The sequence below is a fragment of the Clinocottus analis genome, unplaced genomic scaffold (genome assembly GCF_023055335.1).
Source record: "Clinocottus analis isolate CAN_PGR_092001 unplaced genomic scaffold, fCliAna1.0.p SCAF_25, whole genome shotgun sequence".
Lineage (NCBI taxonomy): Eukaryota > Metazoa > Chordata > Actinopteri > Perciformes > Cottidae > Clinocottus > Clinocottus analis.
Genome location: NW_027175987.1, coordinates 1,327,854 through 1,345,000, shown reverse-complemented (window position 1 = coordinate 1,345,000; position 17,147 = coordinate 1,327,854). Strand labels below are relative to the sequence as shown.

The 17,147-nt window shown below is 43.3% G+C and overlaps 1 protein-coding gene across 1 annotated transcript in view; it reads left to right on the top strand.

Moving 5' to 3' along the window:
* Positions 1–16,970, top strand: part of atp8b3 (ATPase phospholipid transporting 8B3) — a 17,557-nt gene extending 587 nt beyond the window's left edge. Inside the window, exons 3-29 of the mRNA XM_068591516.1 lie at positions 165–552; positions 993–1,084; positions 1,223–1,336; positions 2,486–2,584; positions 3,183–3,244; positions 4,351–4,423; positions 4,674–4,744; positions 6,320–6,411; positions 6,524–6,682; positions 8,129–8,217; positions 8,299–8,492; positions 8,594–8,802; positions 9,686–9,717; positions 10,233–10,389; positions 10,527–10,715; positions 10,858–10,970; positions 11,801–11,968; positions 12,151–12,262; positions 12,366–12,441; positions 12,538–12,661; positions 13,119–13,305; positions 13,465–13,688; positions 14,151–14,234; positions 14,315–14,539; positions 15,035–15,173; positions 15,452–15,582; positions 16,429–16,970. Of these exons, the coding sequence (XP_068447617.1) occupies positions 528–552; positions 993–1,084; positions 1,223–1,336; positions 2,486–2,584; positions 3,183–3,244; positions 4,351–4,423; positions 4,674–4,744; positions 6,320–6,411; positions 6,524–6,682; positions 8,129–8,217; positions 8,299–8,492; positions 8,594–8,802; positions 9,686–9,717; positions 10,233–10,389; positions 10,527–10,715; positions 10,858–10,970; positions 11,801–11,968; positions 12,151–12,262; positions 12,366–12,441; positions 12,538–12,661; positions 13,119–13,305; positions 13,465–13,688; positions 14,151–14,234; positions 14,315–14,539; positions 15,035–15,173; positions 15,452–15,582; positions 16,429–16,677 (3,489 nt within the window). The 5' untranslated portion in view covers positions 165–527 and the 3' untranslated portion in view covers positions 16,678–16,970. The remainder of the gene's footprint in view (positions 1–164; positions 553–992; positions 1,085–1,222; positions 1,337–2,485; positions 2,585–3,182; positions 3,245–4,350; positions 4,424–4,673; positions 4,745–6,319; positions 6,412–6,523; positions 6,683–8,128; positions 8,218–8,298; positions 8,493–8,593; positions 8,803–9,685; positions 9,718–10,232; positions 10,390–10,526; positions 10,716–10,857; positions 10,971–11,800; positions 11,969–12,150; positions 12,263–12,365; positions 12,442–12,537; positions 12,662–13,118; positions 13,306–13,464; positions 13,689–14,150; positions 14,235–14,314; positions 14,540–15,034; positions 15,174–15,451; positions 15,583–16,428) is intronic.
* The last annotated feature ends 177 nt before the right edge of the window (positions 16,971–17,147 follow it).

Genomic DNA, 17,147 nt, shown 5'->3' with positions numbered 1-17,147 from the left:
AGCTGTGCAATCAGGATTCATCAACAGTAAAAGAGACCATTTCATTGTCCCCGCCTCCCTCTCAGGCTTGACTCCGTCTATTCATTTGTTGACAAATGTGTTCCGATTACTTGGCAACCGGTACAAAAGAGCGCGCTGATTCTTCTCCATGTTGATCCTCGCAGGTTTGATTCAGCCGCTGAGAGCTGAGCAGCCCCGGGTCTCCCGCGCCACCATTGCTCATCCGGCTTCCAGCAGAGATCCAGCCAGAAGAGTTGGTACATTTCGGAGTATTTCATCACATGGGGGAAGGAAAACAAACACGCCCAGAGTTGCCTGCAATTCACATTTCAACATTTCGCTTATTATGGTCAAGAGGCAGGTACAGCTTGTACTTCCACTGAGGAACTGAGGCTGCCTGCTTGGATCCGTATAGGTTATTTTCTTTGTTTCAGGTTAAAGCAGTGTAATGAGTAACAAAACGGCAACTTAAAGTGGGACACAAGCTGCCTTTTCACTCGCACGTCTCCAAAGGTCTCCGCGGCATCATGGCCAAGGAAAGCCTTGAATCTGGTACGTCTCTTTCGATCTCCATTTTCCTCTTGTCCTCCACCTGCTGCTCTCTGTCTCTTTCTCTCACTGTGTTTACTGACACTGAGGCGAGCGGAGGTCAGCGTCTAGAATTTTGAAGTGAAACATTGTGTAACATTCATATCAATTTCCAGAAACTGTCAGTGTCATGTGAAGGCAGCAGCTGGTATGTGATCTTTAATCTAGAAATATTCTCCTGCTGGGCCTCCTGTTTCTTCAGCAGAGGCCATTCGAGTCGTTTCCTGCCTTCTTGAGGTCCTAAATGGGCAACGCAAGACTCCCTTTGAGATCAACAGGAGCCCTTTACACACACTTGCATATTCACACACACACTCGCAGAAGCGCGCCTACACAGCGTCCATCTGTTGTCCGCAGACGGAAATGATGCGTGACATGTGTTGTTTGTCAATGGGTTCTGACAGGCCTCACATGGGAGGTGCGGGCGAACGGCAGCCAGTACCACAAGCACAAACAGAAGAAATCCTTCCTGTGCTGTCGCTGGGGGAGATACACGGTGAGTCACTCGAGCGCCGCCGCCCCGCCACACGGTAAACGTAACACCTGTTGGCATGCTGATGCACAGGTTCATGCGCTAATGTGTGCGTTTCCCCATCGTGCTTCTCCCGCCGGTGCTTTTCGTGCCGGTTGCCAGGACAATGTGCTCCGCAGCCACAAGTACTCCCCCCTGACCTTCCTGCCGCTGACGCTGTTTGAACAGTTTCAGCGAGTGGCCAATCTCTACTTCCTCCTCATGGTGGTGTTGCAGGTCAGACCGAGCCTCTGCTGTTGTCTCACATGCTTTGACTGTGAATCTGACATGAGTCCCCTTTTTATATGGGCTCAGCTTGCGTGTTAAATGTATCATGTTTACGAGGTTATTCTCAGGATTGTGGGACACGGTGTGTTTTTATTTAGTCACGTGCCGACAGTTTGAAGTCATGGGAATGATGTGTGAACTTTGGTCTAGGTATGCAGTTCTTTGAGATTAAATGTGACATCATGAGCGATTTGGGACGGGCCTCGTGCAGCAACATCACCTTTCAATTTTCAGTTCAGAGAAAAAGTCACAAAATGAGCTTGAGCTGAATTCTGAACGAACAAATAGGAGGCATGTCGTTCATTGTTTGTTATGAGCTTATGCAACGCCCGCTAAACACTACATGCGGAAAGGTGTGGTCTGACACATTCCTAAAAGAAATCAGTAAAAAGAAGAATAACTTAAGCAGTAGAAAAACAAGGTACTGTTAAACAAATTCAAACAAAGTAGACGTGATTGTTTTTCCAGAGCGTCAGCACTGGCGGCACGAGTAAATGAAAAAGCATCGCAAGAGCAGCTGAGCGAATGAAATATTATCCAAAGGGCCTTTAACCCACACATTTAATAATTAATGTGGGTTTTTACAAAAAAAATGTTTTTCAAATTTTAAATGCAAGTTTCCTTGCGTTGAACAAAAGATGTGTGCACTGTGAAAACAAGATGTTGGTTTTTTTCTTATCTCGGGAAGACTTTTCTCACCTACTTGTGTATTTCTTTTCTTATCGAAGAGAAGCACAAAAAAAAAAGAAAACATTGGAGAATCCCACAAATCAATGATGGGTGTTAAAAAACAAATAGTGGATACTAACAAAAACAAGAGGAAATAGTTTTTCTAATATTGCTTCCTGGATGAAGACCATGACCACACCTATAGATATCAGGGGATGGGGGGAGGGGGGGCAAATTCACCTTAACAAGTTATTGAACAGGATTTCATCTCATTTAATCACTTAATCCTGACATAATGAGTTCAGTTTGACAAAACTCTCTTAACTCAACTTACTGTCTTTTTCCAGATTGTGTTTATCATCACTTGTGGAATGTGTTTGTGTGTATAGTTTATACAGTATGTGTGTGTGTGTATTCCTGTATTTCCAGTGTGTCCCTGCCATCTCAGCCATACCTTGGTACATCACCATCATCCCACTGACCATTGTACTCTCTGTAAGAGGGATAAAAGACCTTGCCAACGACATGGTGAGACCACCAGTCACTCCGTAGTGCTCACACACACACACACACACACACACACACACACAAATGCACGATCTTAACCGCAAATAAAGGAGCGGCCTTGCGCATGCATATATATATGCACCTGGCACTCAAGAATGTTCGCACTCTCCTCCCTCCTTCATTGTCCGCATTGACTCCTTGTCCTCTCCTCATTGACTAAACCAGTCATCCCAGTAGCATTAATTTTCTCTCCCATCATTAAAGCTTTTCCTTTTAAATGCAGGCGTGATGTTTTGCATGGAGAATTCTCTGGTTAAGTGCATCACTGAGTTACGGTCGTTAACAGCTCTGGGTGAAACGCTTGCTTGACCCCTCTCTATTGACTAATCATTTAGTGGAGGGTGTAAATCTCCCAGCTGGTGTCACTGTAGAGCCCCGTAATGGCGGTTCTCCTTTCTCCTGTTCAACCTTTCACGGCCAACCCTCACTCTCTCTCACACGCTCCCTGTCCATCACTCTTTTCCTCCATCCTTCACGCTCGCTCCGTCTTATCTCTGACTCTTTTCTCAAGCTCCTTTTTGTCTCGCGCCCTCTCTCTCTCTCTCCGTCTCCGGTTCAGGCGAGGAGGCGCAGTGACGACAAGATTAACTCCCGACCCTGTGACGTACTCGTCTCCCAGAGGTGAGGACAAAGACGGTTTGTTATTCTCGCAGGACTTCCCGTTTGAAACGGCCCTGTAATGAAGCTCTAATGAAGTGTGAATGAGTGAATCCCTCGATGGTCCCTTTGTGCATTAGAGCAGGGCAAAAACATTTTCCACACCTATTGGAGGACATGAACTTTGACCATCCTTTTGATGACATCGTCTCCTTTAGGTGATCTGCTGTACCTTCTGTACTAAGAGACAATGTCAGAAGATAATTTGTTCAGAAGACTATATACCCTCAAGTGTAGTGACTGCTTGAGAACGGCAGTAACGCAGTTATAAGGGATATGATTTCAGTTAAGGGCATTACACTAGTCACATATTACGAATATGTATCTTTGGTATTAGCTGTTAAAGGCTTTAAAATTAGATCTGCAAACTGTTCAAAGGTGCAAAACTAAATGTCTGTAGTTGTGGAGGTACATTGGGTTGCAACTTGTGAAATGGATCACATGGATGTCTTTTTTTCTTGATGTTTTTGGCGACCGCGTCGTCCAAGCCGGTTAAAGTGGGATGCATTTTTTTTAGTTTTGTTGAAAAATTGGATTGGGCGAAGTTGACGTTTTCCTTTTTTGCCCGGTTAATGTGTACATTTTGAAAAGCATTGTATTTTATGTCTGCAGTAATGCATTTTTTTATATCAAAGAAAATCCAACATTGTTTTTACCCAAAAAAACAATTCACTTATAGAAGAACGGAAAAAATGTCTGTATTCCTCAACTGTATAATGTTTTAATATGTATCGGCCTGCTCTGCTCTTGTTTTTGATGAACAAACATTAATAATTTAGACGTAGTTGTTATAGTTGGCGTGCCGGGTTAGTTTGTGTATAAAAAGTAAATTGTTTTAGGTTTGGGTCTTTTCAAATTTGATAGTGGATTTTCTTTACATTTGTGTCTTTTAATATGAAATCTAGTAAAACATTACTTCTGCTCTATTAAAAATAAAGTTGTTTATATGAAAATATATATGGGAGCATTGCATATCTAAGAGACCTATGACTAGTAATCTATGTAAAATGTTATCATATGAAAGCCGTTGATAATATTAGCTCCCTCCTCATCTGTCCTTCATGTCTCAGATTCAACAAAGGCCAGTGGAGGGATCTGCATGTGGGAGATGTGCTGCGGATCCACAAAGACCAAGTCATCCCGGTGAGATTTTCAATCTGTAAAAGACAGAAATGAACAGCAATACAGAAAACAAAGTGTCTCAGTAATAACTGGTGCTTAAGTAAGATAGCGATGCATGAATTGCTTGTTAACCTGCTCTCTAACCTGAAAGCATCGGAGTCTTTTCCTGCAGCTGCTAACGCTCTAAACGCTCCGCAGCTCTATTTGTGTGTCCAGTAACTTATACGGAGCTTTCTATTTTATTTCGACTGTTTTCTCTATTCCCTCCCAGGCTGACCTTCTCCTCCTGTGTAGTTCAGAACCTCACAGTCTGTGTTATGTGGAGACTGCAGATATCGACGGGTAAGAAACTAATCTGGTCTCTCAATCTACCTCAAATTCCACATTTAGTTCATCATATATCATGTTTCTACTTTAGGATGATGAGACTAGCAGTAACAGAGGTAATAGCAGTAGTAGACTAATATAAAATCAACTAAAAACAATTAAGTTCTGCAACATAAACAAGTATAGTATAAAGTATAGTGTAAAAATATATAATTTATATATACTTCGTATTGATTTTTGATGCCCAAGAGCTTCAGGCTCTTGTTCTGTTGCCATGGGGATAACGGAAACTTGGTCACTTCTAAAGGTCTAAAATAATTTCTACACTCTGGGCGTCACATCGGAGGCTTCGTGACTCAGAGAAGTGTGAAAGGTCAAAGAGACACACGAGTCTCTTTGTTTCCAGTTAATTTGAGAGGTGAAAGTGCTTTTCGGTTTATTCCAGAGTAAAAAACTTTGAATGAGTCTATATTTAAGAAATGAATTTCTTCCAGACTTCTAATTAGCAGTGTTAGTGTGGCTCGAGTCATTTTGGTCCAAGTCTCGAGTGCTCACTTTTTCTTTGGCAAGTCGAGTCACTCCCTCCTTTCATAAAGCCAAAAGAGAAGGTGTCAGTACCTGCCTAATAATTATACTATTGTCAAATGTAACTAACCTGTTCAAAAAAGTATGACATTGAACACAGTTTTTAATAATTATTAATATTCAGTAAAATAAATATAATTAAACAAACCTTATGGACATTCAAGTCAACTTTCTAGTGATCAGTTTTCTGTCCAGTCCCCATGTTGTCTCTCTAAACAGTACAGACATTAATGTTCCATATCTCTCTATGTGTGTACCAACTGCATGTTTCTGATGAACGGATCAACTATTTAGTGTTCATGTAACTTGTAAGTGTGGTCATTTTTGAAAGTATATGTCTTATTTCGCCGCTCTAAGAGAGTTCTCGAGACAACACTGTCTCGAATACGGATTTCAGTACTGGAGCGTATCAAGGTTGGGAATGATCTACTACCCGCTTCTCGTCTGTATATATATGAACTACAGATCTATGACTGCAGCTTTAGGCTCATTTGTTATGCAGGCTTTAAGGTAGAGCTGGGTTTAATGTTTAAGGTAATGATGAGTTTGAGGTTAAGCGTATCAACAATCTTTTACTAAGGTGTCGAGAGAGTGCTTGGCCTACTAACGCTAACATGACTAAGGAGCTCGTCGAGGATGGGGGCGGGCTACCAATGTGTTGGCCAAATATGATTAAGGGTCCAGCTGTAGAAACAGAGGGTCGTTTTAAATATTTAGGAATGGGTTTAACTTTCACTTGCAATGCAGAGATTGTTTCTTTAAAGGAAATGAAACAGCTCCGACGTTAGCAAAGAAGTCTCGAGGATAGTTTGCATTCTTCTAGAGGAAAGGGTCATTTCTACGGACAATTTGAATAACATCTTGTTTATTTCATCCTCTGTCTTCTTCCGAAACAATGAATAAAACATTTCATGAATCTCAAAGGGAACGTTCGTCAAAGCCGGAGACAAATTCCCACACGAGTGAACGATGAAGATGACCAATAATGGTCTTTTCTTCCGACAGAGAGACCAACCTGAAGTTCCGGCAGGCGCTCAGCGCGACACACAACGAGCTGACCTCTCAACCCTCAGAGGAGACGCTCGCTGCCTTTAATGGTGAAACCGTGTTTTTCTTATTAAGAATGAAAAATCCGATGTGTTTTTTAAAACAGAGCAAAAACAAACAAGTAAACCGCACTAAAAGCAAATGTAACCGCTCGCTTTACAGGTGTCGCTTTTTGCGAGGAGCCCAACAATCGCCTGTACGTCTTCAGAGGCCAGCTGCATTGGCGAGGAGAGTGTTTTCTGCTGGAGAATGAGCACGTCCTCCTGAGGGGAACCGTCCTACGCAACACAGAGTTTGCCTATGGCGTGGCCATATACACCGGTACATGGAGCAGGATTCATTCAGCGTCGCAAACTGGATTCCTGTGGCATTTCTATGCCCGGGTGGTGTTAGTGAGCGGATAAATGGGACAGTTTTTGTTTGAAAAATATGGGTCAAAGCACTGATACGTGCATGGCACAATGCCCCATAGAGGTGTATGATAACAGAGATTACGACGTTTTTGTGTCCAGGCCACCTATCCTCATTTCACCTTCTGCTGTGGCCTCCGCTTGTTTCAATGACAAATTTTATTACGTGGAATACATTAAACTGCTAATTATGGACAGTACTTAACTCTTGCAGCTGTGTCTTAAATGTGGGTCTGTTAACGTCTGGCAGATTAAGGGCTCCTCCTGTCTTTTTAAGTGATCATTGATCGGAGATTACTGGACCAGGCGGAGGTGTCATGGATCTCACTGCTGTGACCCTTTTCAGTTCTGGTAAAGCAGATCAATAGATCAAATTCTTCCAGAGATGGGTTTTATACCATTCATCAGGGACTGCCTATTGGTGTGACCCCCCGGTTCAGCTTGATTGTAACTCTTAACCCCCCCCGCCCCACGTCCTCTCCCTCACACACACTTGACTCAGCCTACTTTTGTATGATCAAGGTTGACGTTGTTGGAGTAGGATGAAGTTGTAGTCAGTTTCTGTCCTTGAACATTTTGAAGATATGGCACACATTCTGAAGCCAATTGAGTTCACACTGCCACCTCGTCCAACACGGACGCTTGGTCGCCTTCTGTGTCTAATGCCGCTGTTTTCGTTGGTAGAGGCACCCCGTCTCTCGACTCGCTCCAGTGTAAACCCATGAGCATCATTATTAGATGGTCAGAGCGACTGACGTAGTACAAAGAGCGACAAAAGCTGGGTTGGTCAAACAAACACACAACTTTCTCCCAGGAGACCACTGTTTATGTTGCATAAGTCCACCTAAAAACGAAGGAAACCTACTTTATCAGCTAGTTTATTTTGAAAAAGGACTGTTAGCATGTAATGAGCGGAAACTGTACATTTCATGAGAACATGGAGGTCAATTTTTTTTCAGACTGACATGTCGTTCCTGAAAAGTCCAGAACTGACTCTCGAGGGGTATTTCGGACTTAATATTTTGACGTGTTGGGCCACTGACCAAGTGTCTGCATATGAGTTGAGAGTGAGAATCTGTTTTCTCGGCATGTCTATAAAAGATTGAGACATCACAAGAACAGACAATGTGATACTTTGTTAATGCCTGCAAGGGAAATTGTCTCTGACCTCTCAGCAGCCGGGGCCAAACACCCCTAGGAACTGCTGGGGATGCAGCATCTTGCTCGAGGCCATGTCAGCAGAGGCTCCCTGACACGGGGGCTTGAACCCTCACCTTCTGGCTGCGGAACGGCGTCGCGACTCGCTCGGGCAGCACGCTGGAGCAATAGCATCTAATAGTTGTCTGATCTGTACCAGGCGCGGACACCAAGATCATGAGGAACTGCGGGAAACTGAGAGTGAAGAGGACTCAAACGGAAAGAGTTTTCAACAGAGTGGTGATCGGGGTGAGTGGGCAAAAGGGCAGGAGGATGACGAGCACGATGCAACTCGCGGAGTTATTCTAAACTGTGTGTCTGGGTCTGTAGATCGTCCTGTCCGTGCTGCTCACGGCTCTGTTCCTTGCCATCGGCGCTGGCGTGTTTTCGAGTTGGGTCATGGGCCACACAGGGGCCGGTTCTCATATGGTGGTTGACGGCAATCCCGTTTACACCGGGTTCCTCGTCTACTGGAGCTACATCATCCTGCTCAGCCCGGCCATGCCCATTGCTCTCTACATCTCGTTAGTTCCACCTCCAACACTGCACTCATTGAAGGAAAACTGACCTTTTGTTCGTGTGCGTGTGCTGTCTTACGGTGTCTTTCCTGTCTGTGGGTGCACAGGTTTGAGGTGATCCACTCGGTCCACAGCCTGTTTATCGGCTGGGACATGGACATGTATTGGCAGCCGGCAGACAAACCGGCCGAGGCCAGGAATACCTCACTGAACGAGGAGCTCGGCCAAGTGGGATACCTGCTGAGTGACAAAACCGGGACCCTAACGCAGAACCGTCTGCTCTTCAGACAGTGCTGCATCGCTGGGGAGATCTATGGTAAAATATCCACTGAAACCAAACCATCTTATGCTATGTATAAATCTCCCTATATTTTTTGTTTTGGCGCCATTTGACAGATTCCGTAGGTCATAAGCTTTACAGAAAGGCATTCATGTGGATGTAAATAAATAATATTTTCATAACTTGGGGAGCTCTTTGGAGTCACGTTCGAGTCCTCTGAGTCATATTTATGTTTTATATTTATATATATGGTTGAATTGTGTTATAAACATTTAAAATGGACTGATATGCTCATGTAAAGCCAGGTTCTGCAGGTTTTTTTTTTTTGCCATGTCACATCAGTGGCTCTGGCGTCGATTCATTGGAGTATGAGGACTTTGAGAGTGAGAAAGACCTCTTGATGAAGAATTCAGCCCCCAGTTTTAGGGTAGCTGGGGTTTATAATTAAATAACCTTGATTGTCATCCGGATGTATTCGTGTCAACTACAAAATAAAGACAATTTCATTATTTCTCTTCCCTTTTTGTAAAAACTTAATACTTATAACGATATACTTTCTTACATAATACTTTTGATAACAGAGTTTGATAATGACCACAGAGTCAAGTTTTGCGGCTGTGGAGCAAAGATCACTCTGGGGAGCCGGCTTCCCCGAGAGAGACAGCGGGAGACACTTAACACGCTCATATCCAACAGACACGAGTCCATCTACTAAATATTTAACACCGGCTCTGCCCACCGAAGAATAACTGTAATTGATACCTTGTCAGAATCGCATCAACCAGATGTCTGAGCCTCTTCCCGGTTCAGCCGTTTTTTTTTCATCTTTTCATTTTAGTTTGCATATGCCAATCATGTACTTTAACTCCTTTCCACATTTTGCCAGTTATTAAATCTGACAATTTCTCGAATTCCACAGGTGATTCGTCAGTCAGGGCAGAGGACACAAAGGTACAACGACTGTCAAATCAGCATCTTTGAACTGTAATTAATTCTTTCTTTGCTTCTTCATTGCATGTTTCAATTTCATTCAAAAGTATTCTCAAACCTTTCTTCATGGTAAATCTTTTCTCCTCTATGTGGCTGGTTTTATGTCACGTTCAAAACAGATTCTCAATTCAGAACTAATCCTGATTCAAAATCAATTCTCAATGGAAATTTGTAAATGGTGACTTCGATCAATCCTTCGATTACAATGAATAGTTTTAAGTGAGAGGATCACAAATATCGACATGAAGGTGAAACATTTAGTGAAAGAACCGAAAACATTGCAGTGATCTCTGACACTAAAATCTGAATAAAAACAAAACAGGCACAAAAAAAGAAGATTTTTGGAAGCTGGGAAGCGATTAAGAATCGTAGAAGTTAAGAATCAAGTTATCTTTCCTCCATAGTTGCAGCACTGTATAATAGCAGTGCACGGTAACATTTGGTGCACCCTCTTTCTTTTCCCCGTTTGTGTGCAGCCCATGGACTTGAGCTGGAACCCGTACTCCCGCGGTGGGCTGTTCATGTCGGCTCCCGGCCTGCTGGAGAAGCTCCGAGGACAGCGGTGTCCTCTCAGCCGGCAGTTCCTCAGAGCGCTGTGTCTGTGTCACACCGTCATGGCCGAGCGGAAAGAAGGTTGTGTTTGTGCGAGAGCATCTACTTACGTGTGTGATTCACGTGTTTTGTGCATTTATCATGATAACATTGACAGGGCTTATGTTACTTTAATAACCTGTTTACATCCTCCTCGCGTGTTGGCCTCATCCCTCCAGAGGCTCTGCTTTACCAGGCTGCATCCCCAGATGAGGAAGCTCTTGTTGGGGCAGCCAGGGAGCTGGGCTGGGTCTTTCTCTCCAGGACAAGAGACTTCATCGTTGTCTCCGAGCTCGGAGTCACTCGTCAATATCAACTGTTGGCGCTGCTGGACTTTACCAGCAAGAGAAGACGCATGTCTGTACTGGGTGAGGAGACCTTTAAATACGCACAAACAACCAATCGACAATCTCTTCTTATCGTTTATAATTGTACTCGTGCTAAGTTCACCCATGTCAACCTATTTTCTGCAAAAATGATGCATACTGGTTTTTCTTTCTTTTTTTTCAGTGCGGGAGCCGGAGGGGGGGTTAAAGCTGTACTGTAAAGGGGCAGACATTGTGATCCTGGAGAGACTGCAGAAGGACTCTAAATATCAGGAAGAGATTGAAAGAGCCCTGGAGGTGAACCTTTAGAGTCTGCTGTTATTGAGCCTACTTTTTTTTTTTTACAACACTCTTAGTGTCTTTTGGTTTCCATTTCAGTATAAAAGCCATATTTCACCACTGGAACTGTAAAAGATAGGCTTTTCACAAAACTAGGCTTTCAAATGAAATGTGCAAATAGTTTTGGAATTGGGGCAACATGACCAGAGAAAACAGATAAATAGTTTTGTGGTTTTCCCTTTTTTTCTCAAAAGTAGAACACCTACAACACCCAGAATGCACTGGGCTTGTTGCTGCCATCGAGTAGACGAAGTACAATACTATTTTCAACGATGAAACCCAACTGTGCTTTGTGAATATCTCCCCCAAATGTAATCTATCCAAAAGAGCTGAAAGCCCAACATGTCAACCTCATGGTCATCCTCTGGGGACAATGAATATATCAACAAAATGTCATGGCAATTTATCGAATTGTTATTGGTGGTTGGCCGACATGCCAACATTGCTATTCCCAGTCCTTCAACATGTGTACTTAAAGACCGCCTGAAGGCATTTATAATAATAATAATCAGTCAAATAAAACAATTTATAGTCTCTTCGTCGTGATCCTCTGTCCTCAACGTGCAATATTTTCACAGCTGTTCACACTGGTCTGATTATCAAAGTGTGTACACTCTGCATAAGTTCTTGATCAATAGACTTTTCAAGCAATCTGGTATTGAGATAGTCGAGGCATGAACCGTCGTGTTTATCTCGCGTTTCCTTTGTCAATTCCTCATTTCTGCCTGAGAGATCACCCAGTAAATAACGCGCAGCCTATAATAATGTGTTAACTTATCTCCTGCCAGTTGTTTGCCCAGGCCTGTCTGAGGACGTTGTGTGTCGCGGTTCGATCCGTTCCCGAGGCGTCATGGGAGCAGTGGAGTAAAACTCAGGCCCAGGCTGCTGCCATGGCGACCGTTGACCGGGACACGCTGCTGGAAAAGCTGCACGATCAGATGGAGCGAGAGCTGCAGGTGGGCTCGGCCTCAATTTTTTTTTACACGTGTAGTTTCAGTACCCCATTGGAAGTGGTCAAGCTGATCGTTGACACGGGTCAGTCTTTAAATCAAGCCTCGTGGTTTCTGCCCTTCGCCAAACGAAGTTCTGTATGTGTGGAGCACAGAGTAGCTCCTTTCAACTTTCCTTTTTTTCGTAGCTCATAGGGGTGACAGCGATCGAGGATCGGCTTCAAGAGGGCGTTCCTGAGACCATTGCACTGCTTCAGCAGGCTGGCCTCAAAGTATGGGTACTCACTGGGGACAAAAAAGGTATTGTGCCATACCGAGGCAGGAGATGGGGAAGGCGCCTCTTTGCCTGCTGTGATGCGGCGACATGTCTCTCTGTGCTTTCTGTCTTTCTCCATCCCTGCAGAGACTGCAGTGAATATTGGATATTCTTGTAAGCTACTGAATCCCGAGACCAGGTTACTGGAATGGCAGGAGCTGAGGTAAGCAATGATACAAATAAATGAAAAAAAATACAACAACACACTCATGCGCACACTCACACCAGCTCATTGATCTTTGTATGTTTGCCCCTGCAGACAGATGCTCCAGTCCCCAGACCCAGAGGTCAGTTTCTTCAAGGCCAGACAGACAGAGCTGTGGGCTGTAGACAAGCAGGCGGCTGGAGCAAAGACCGCCATGGTCCTCACTGGACCTGAGCTGGTAAACACTGGGGATACGGGCAACGGGTTACTCCAATACTTTTCAAATGGCCAATTAGCCGTTGTCCGATAGTTTACAAAAGACTGTGTGATGAAACACCGTCGTTATTGTCAGGCCATGGCAAAGGGACGGGGGAAATTCAAAAGATCGAGCGCTGTTTACTTTTTAATTGTGCATTGGTCACGAAAGAGAATTCTTCTCAAACCTGCAATACTAGTGGAATCTTCTCATAGTGACCTCGTCTGTTTGGGTCAAATTGATCTCTATGAGTGGATGATTATCATAACCAATTCATTTTTGTTTCTTTTAGCTCTGCTTTTGTCTCTACCAACTTCTGAGAACCAAAACAATTAACTGAAACGCGCTGAATACGATAGAGCTGAGGGGAACATATACATATATATATTTATATATATATATATATAACACTGAGCTGTTTGACGGTGTTGTGCTCCAGGCAGAGTTTGACCAGAGACCGGAGTGGGGGGCCTCGTTCATGAGACTGGCCGAGCAGTGCCAGTCGGTGCTGTGCTGTCGTGTCACACCTGGACAGAAGGCTGACATCGTCGCGTTGGTCAGAAAACACACCCGCGCCGTCACCATGTCCATCGGGGACGGTGCCAATGACGTAAATATGATCAAGAGTAAGTCAGGTTGAATGAAAAGACGACAGAGATGTGTGTTTTTCGTCGTTCATTTTGGCCAAATCTTACTAATCGACTTTGTGTCCATTGTGCTTTCTGCAATGATGTTTTTACATACTTTTTCCATCCGTGTCTTTTCCTACTGTTCCTTGACACCAGCGGCTCATGTTGGTGTGGGATTAGCAGGAGTGGAGGGAGGCCAAGCAGTGCAGAACGCCGACTTTGCATTGTCCCAGTTCAGATTCCTGCAGAAGCTGCTACTGGTCCATGGACGCTGGTCCTACCGCCGCATTTCCTTCTTCTTGCTCTACTTCCTGTTTAAGACCTGTGGCTTTGCTCTTGTGCACATATGGTTCGGTTTCTTCAATGGCTTCAGTGCTCAGGTTAGACACTCATGGATGGGACTTAAAGGGATAGCGAGGATGTTTTTAAGCTGGTCGTCGTGTGGATGGCGGTCCACACACTCGTAGTTTTTGAGAAACAGGCAGGAGTATCGGCACGTGAGCAAAGCAATGTTCTGCTTTAGACGGCAGCGGCAAAAACACATTTTGCCCACCTGAAAGAAAGGTGGGTAAAAAGATTATCAGTTTAAGTTGCCATACAGGAGTTCAGTCAGTTAGTTTCTGTCATTGTGCGACTTTGCGAGCACATTGCTTTGCTCCGGGGCTGCTCGCTGCTGCTGCTTCTCCCGACTGAGGGGCGTGACGACCGCCATCTGCAGTCGGTTATACACTGATATCTTATCTAAAAATGTGACCCATGCATTCGGAGTCACATCATAGAAACGAAGTTAAACATGCAGAAAACATTCTGCATTGATTCCGTCATGTATTTCTCTCCTGCAGTCTCTGTACGAGCCGTGGTTCATCGCTCTCTACACCGTCTTCTACACCGCGTCCCCGATTATGTGCGTGGCCTTCTTTGAACAGGTGAGGGGACGAACTCAATAATCCTTTTTTAATATTACATAATATTATTAATGCTTCGTCCTGCATCTTTGCGTTGTTAGGACGTGGATGCAGACAGCAGCCTGAGGTGGCCGGAGCTGTACAAGTCTGGACAGAGGCAGGAGCTCTCCAGCCCTCTCATGCTCTGCTCATCACTCCTGCACGCCGTCTACACATCACTCGTGCTCTTCTTCATCCCGTTGGGAGTCTATCACGACACAGACTACGACTTCCAGACCATGGCAGTCACTGTCGCCATGGCAGCCACGTTGACTGCCACCGTTGAGGTCAGGATCGCACTTTTCATAGACGCAAGCGAACCACGAAAAGTCAAATTTGATGGGAAAAAATCGAATGTGAGATTAGATATATTAATATTCGTACGTAATTAGCCTGCGATACACCCTCAATTATTTTAACTATTGATGTAATAATGGAATTGTAGTACAGTAAAAATAGCTTTTATTCAATAATGTGTTCATTTTGAAATTGTGGAATCTAATTTGACTAACTGCAGCTGGAGAAGCCAAGAAAAAGGCAAATTATGATGACAATTAAATGAATTGAAAATGATGCTGTGTTGGAGAGGTATTGGGTAAAGGCCCACAGCACAATGCATTAACCTGAACAGTAAACACAGGAGCAAGCCGGTGATACTTGCTAATGTGACCAGTAGAAGTAATCATGTCGGGGACTCTCTGGGAACAGAGGGTGAGGAGGAAGGCTGTTTATCCAGATGTGTCGATTTCCTCCTTTTTGCAGCGTTTCTCTCTGTCTTTCAGATTGTGCTGCTCACCAGATACTGGACGAAGTTTAACGCAGCGACTGTGTTTGTGTCTGTGGTGCTTTTCTTCATCTGTACCAGGATCACCCAAAGCACCTTCCTGTTTCAGAAGTCACCCAGCGACTACGTCTTTATCGGTACATTTCTGCTCCTCTCTATTCACTCCTGTTGTTTGAGGGATGTTGCAACTGTCCGCGGCCATTTTAACATCCATTACTGCAGGAACAGCTGCACATGAATTCCCTTGGATGAAAATAACACCAAAACAATTGTTAAAAAAAAAAAAAAAAACGAACATACAATCAAAACACGCAAGAAGAAATGTCAATTTTAATGATTTTTTTTAATGTTGATCCAGTGATCTGTCATCGTCCCCGTGAATGGGTTTGATTGCTGTGTGTGTGCTTTTCATCAGGTGTGTCTAATAAGGCCTTCATCGATCCACTTGTATGGCTCACAGCTCTGCTCGCGACTTGGTTGGCTGTTCTGCCCTCAGTGACCGCTCTGGCTGTCAATGTCATCCTCACCAAGCACAACAAGCACAAGGCGAGTGATCTGCAAGACGGCGACACGTTGTTTTCATGCACTGACCATTTTTTACATTTTGAGATATGTATTTCCATATTCACTTGAGTGCTTTTCAAAATGCATGCCATTTTACTGAAAATATCTTTAAAGGCCGTTTTATCATCGTAGTTTTTCATTTTTCATTCCTATCTCTATTCTGAAGATTCTACTGAGAATGTCATTTATAGCCTTATATATATATATATATATATATATATATATATATATATATATATATATATATATATATATATATATATATATATATACACACACATTATACACATACATTTTGGTCCTAAAAACAAGACAATTTTTTTTTTCTGGAGGCTGACAGTATTTTCGGATTTATGAAGTGATGAAAAGAGATATCTACAATTTCATCTGTAATAACCTTAGACTCTAATACAGATCTTTGTTCGAGAAAATGTATATCAAATTTCAGAAAACTTGTGAAAAAAAAACAATTGTCTGAGTGTAAGTAATCATCTGGGTTTCATAGTGATATATATATTCTAATTGTTTACCTATTCACATGTAGTGTTCCCCTTCAGACAGTTAGGGGAAAAATTATACTTTAAAACTGGAAATAAGAACATTTAGCAGTCATCTGGATGTAAAAAAAAAAGATATCATAGAAATTGGTGGGACGATTAAGCAAACATCCGAAAGCTCCTGTACATCAATCTTAAACTTTTAAAGACTTTCACAGTTATGTAACATTGTCGGTATATTTCTCCGTAATGATTGGCCAGTTGCGTCCTACTTAGACAAAAGCATGCGGCCGTAATGGCAAACGCTCACTCTCACCCGTCTGTGATGTAGATCCACAGTGTGTCCCGTCAGCCGGTGGAACTGAGGTCGTCGTTGACAAGGGGGGCGTCTCTTCGCCGTTCCTCTTACGCCCTCTCTCAGGGGGGCGGGCCCGGACGCCTCATCACTTCAGGGACCTGCATCCGCAGCACCGTGCCCACGGTGCATGAGAGAGTGACTGCAAATGAAAACCCCACTGACTCACGAGGCCAGATCCACACAAAGATTTGTCACAATAATAATGTGACGAATGGCACGTGACAGGCGATAAATCAAGGGGAAGATATTTGATAACATAGATTGTTGCCGCATCATAGAATTGAAAAGATAATTTGTCATGCGCTTCTGCTTAAAGCATGTTTAATACCTATTGAGCCTGCATCTTTTGTATCGCTACTTTTTATAATAAAGTAAATTATATAATAATACAAACTACAGTGTGTACTATAAATCTTGTTTATTATCTTTACATTGATGATGTGCCTCTTCGTGAACATCTGCTGGGATCATGGGGGGGGGGATTTCATTTTGAAGATCAAACAAAACACAATAAACCGACGGCACATGTTTTACAATTGTTTTATTTGTTAATTTATTTCAAAACACGCAATTTTACCCATATTATCCTTTTAAGTTTTTATTTTTCTGTAACAGTTATTACTCAGATTTTTTTCCTTCACAAAAGTCTCGACTAGAGTGAAACTAAAAGTCCTCCACAGGCTCTCCGGCTT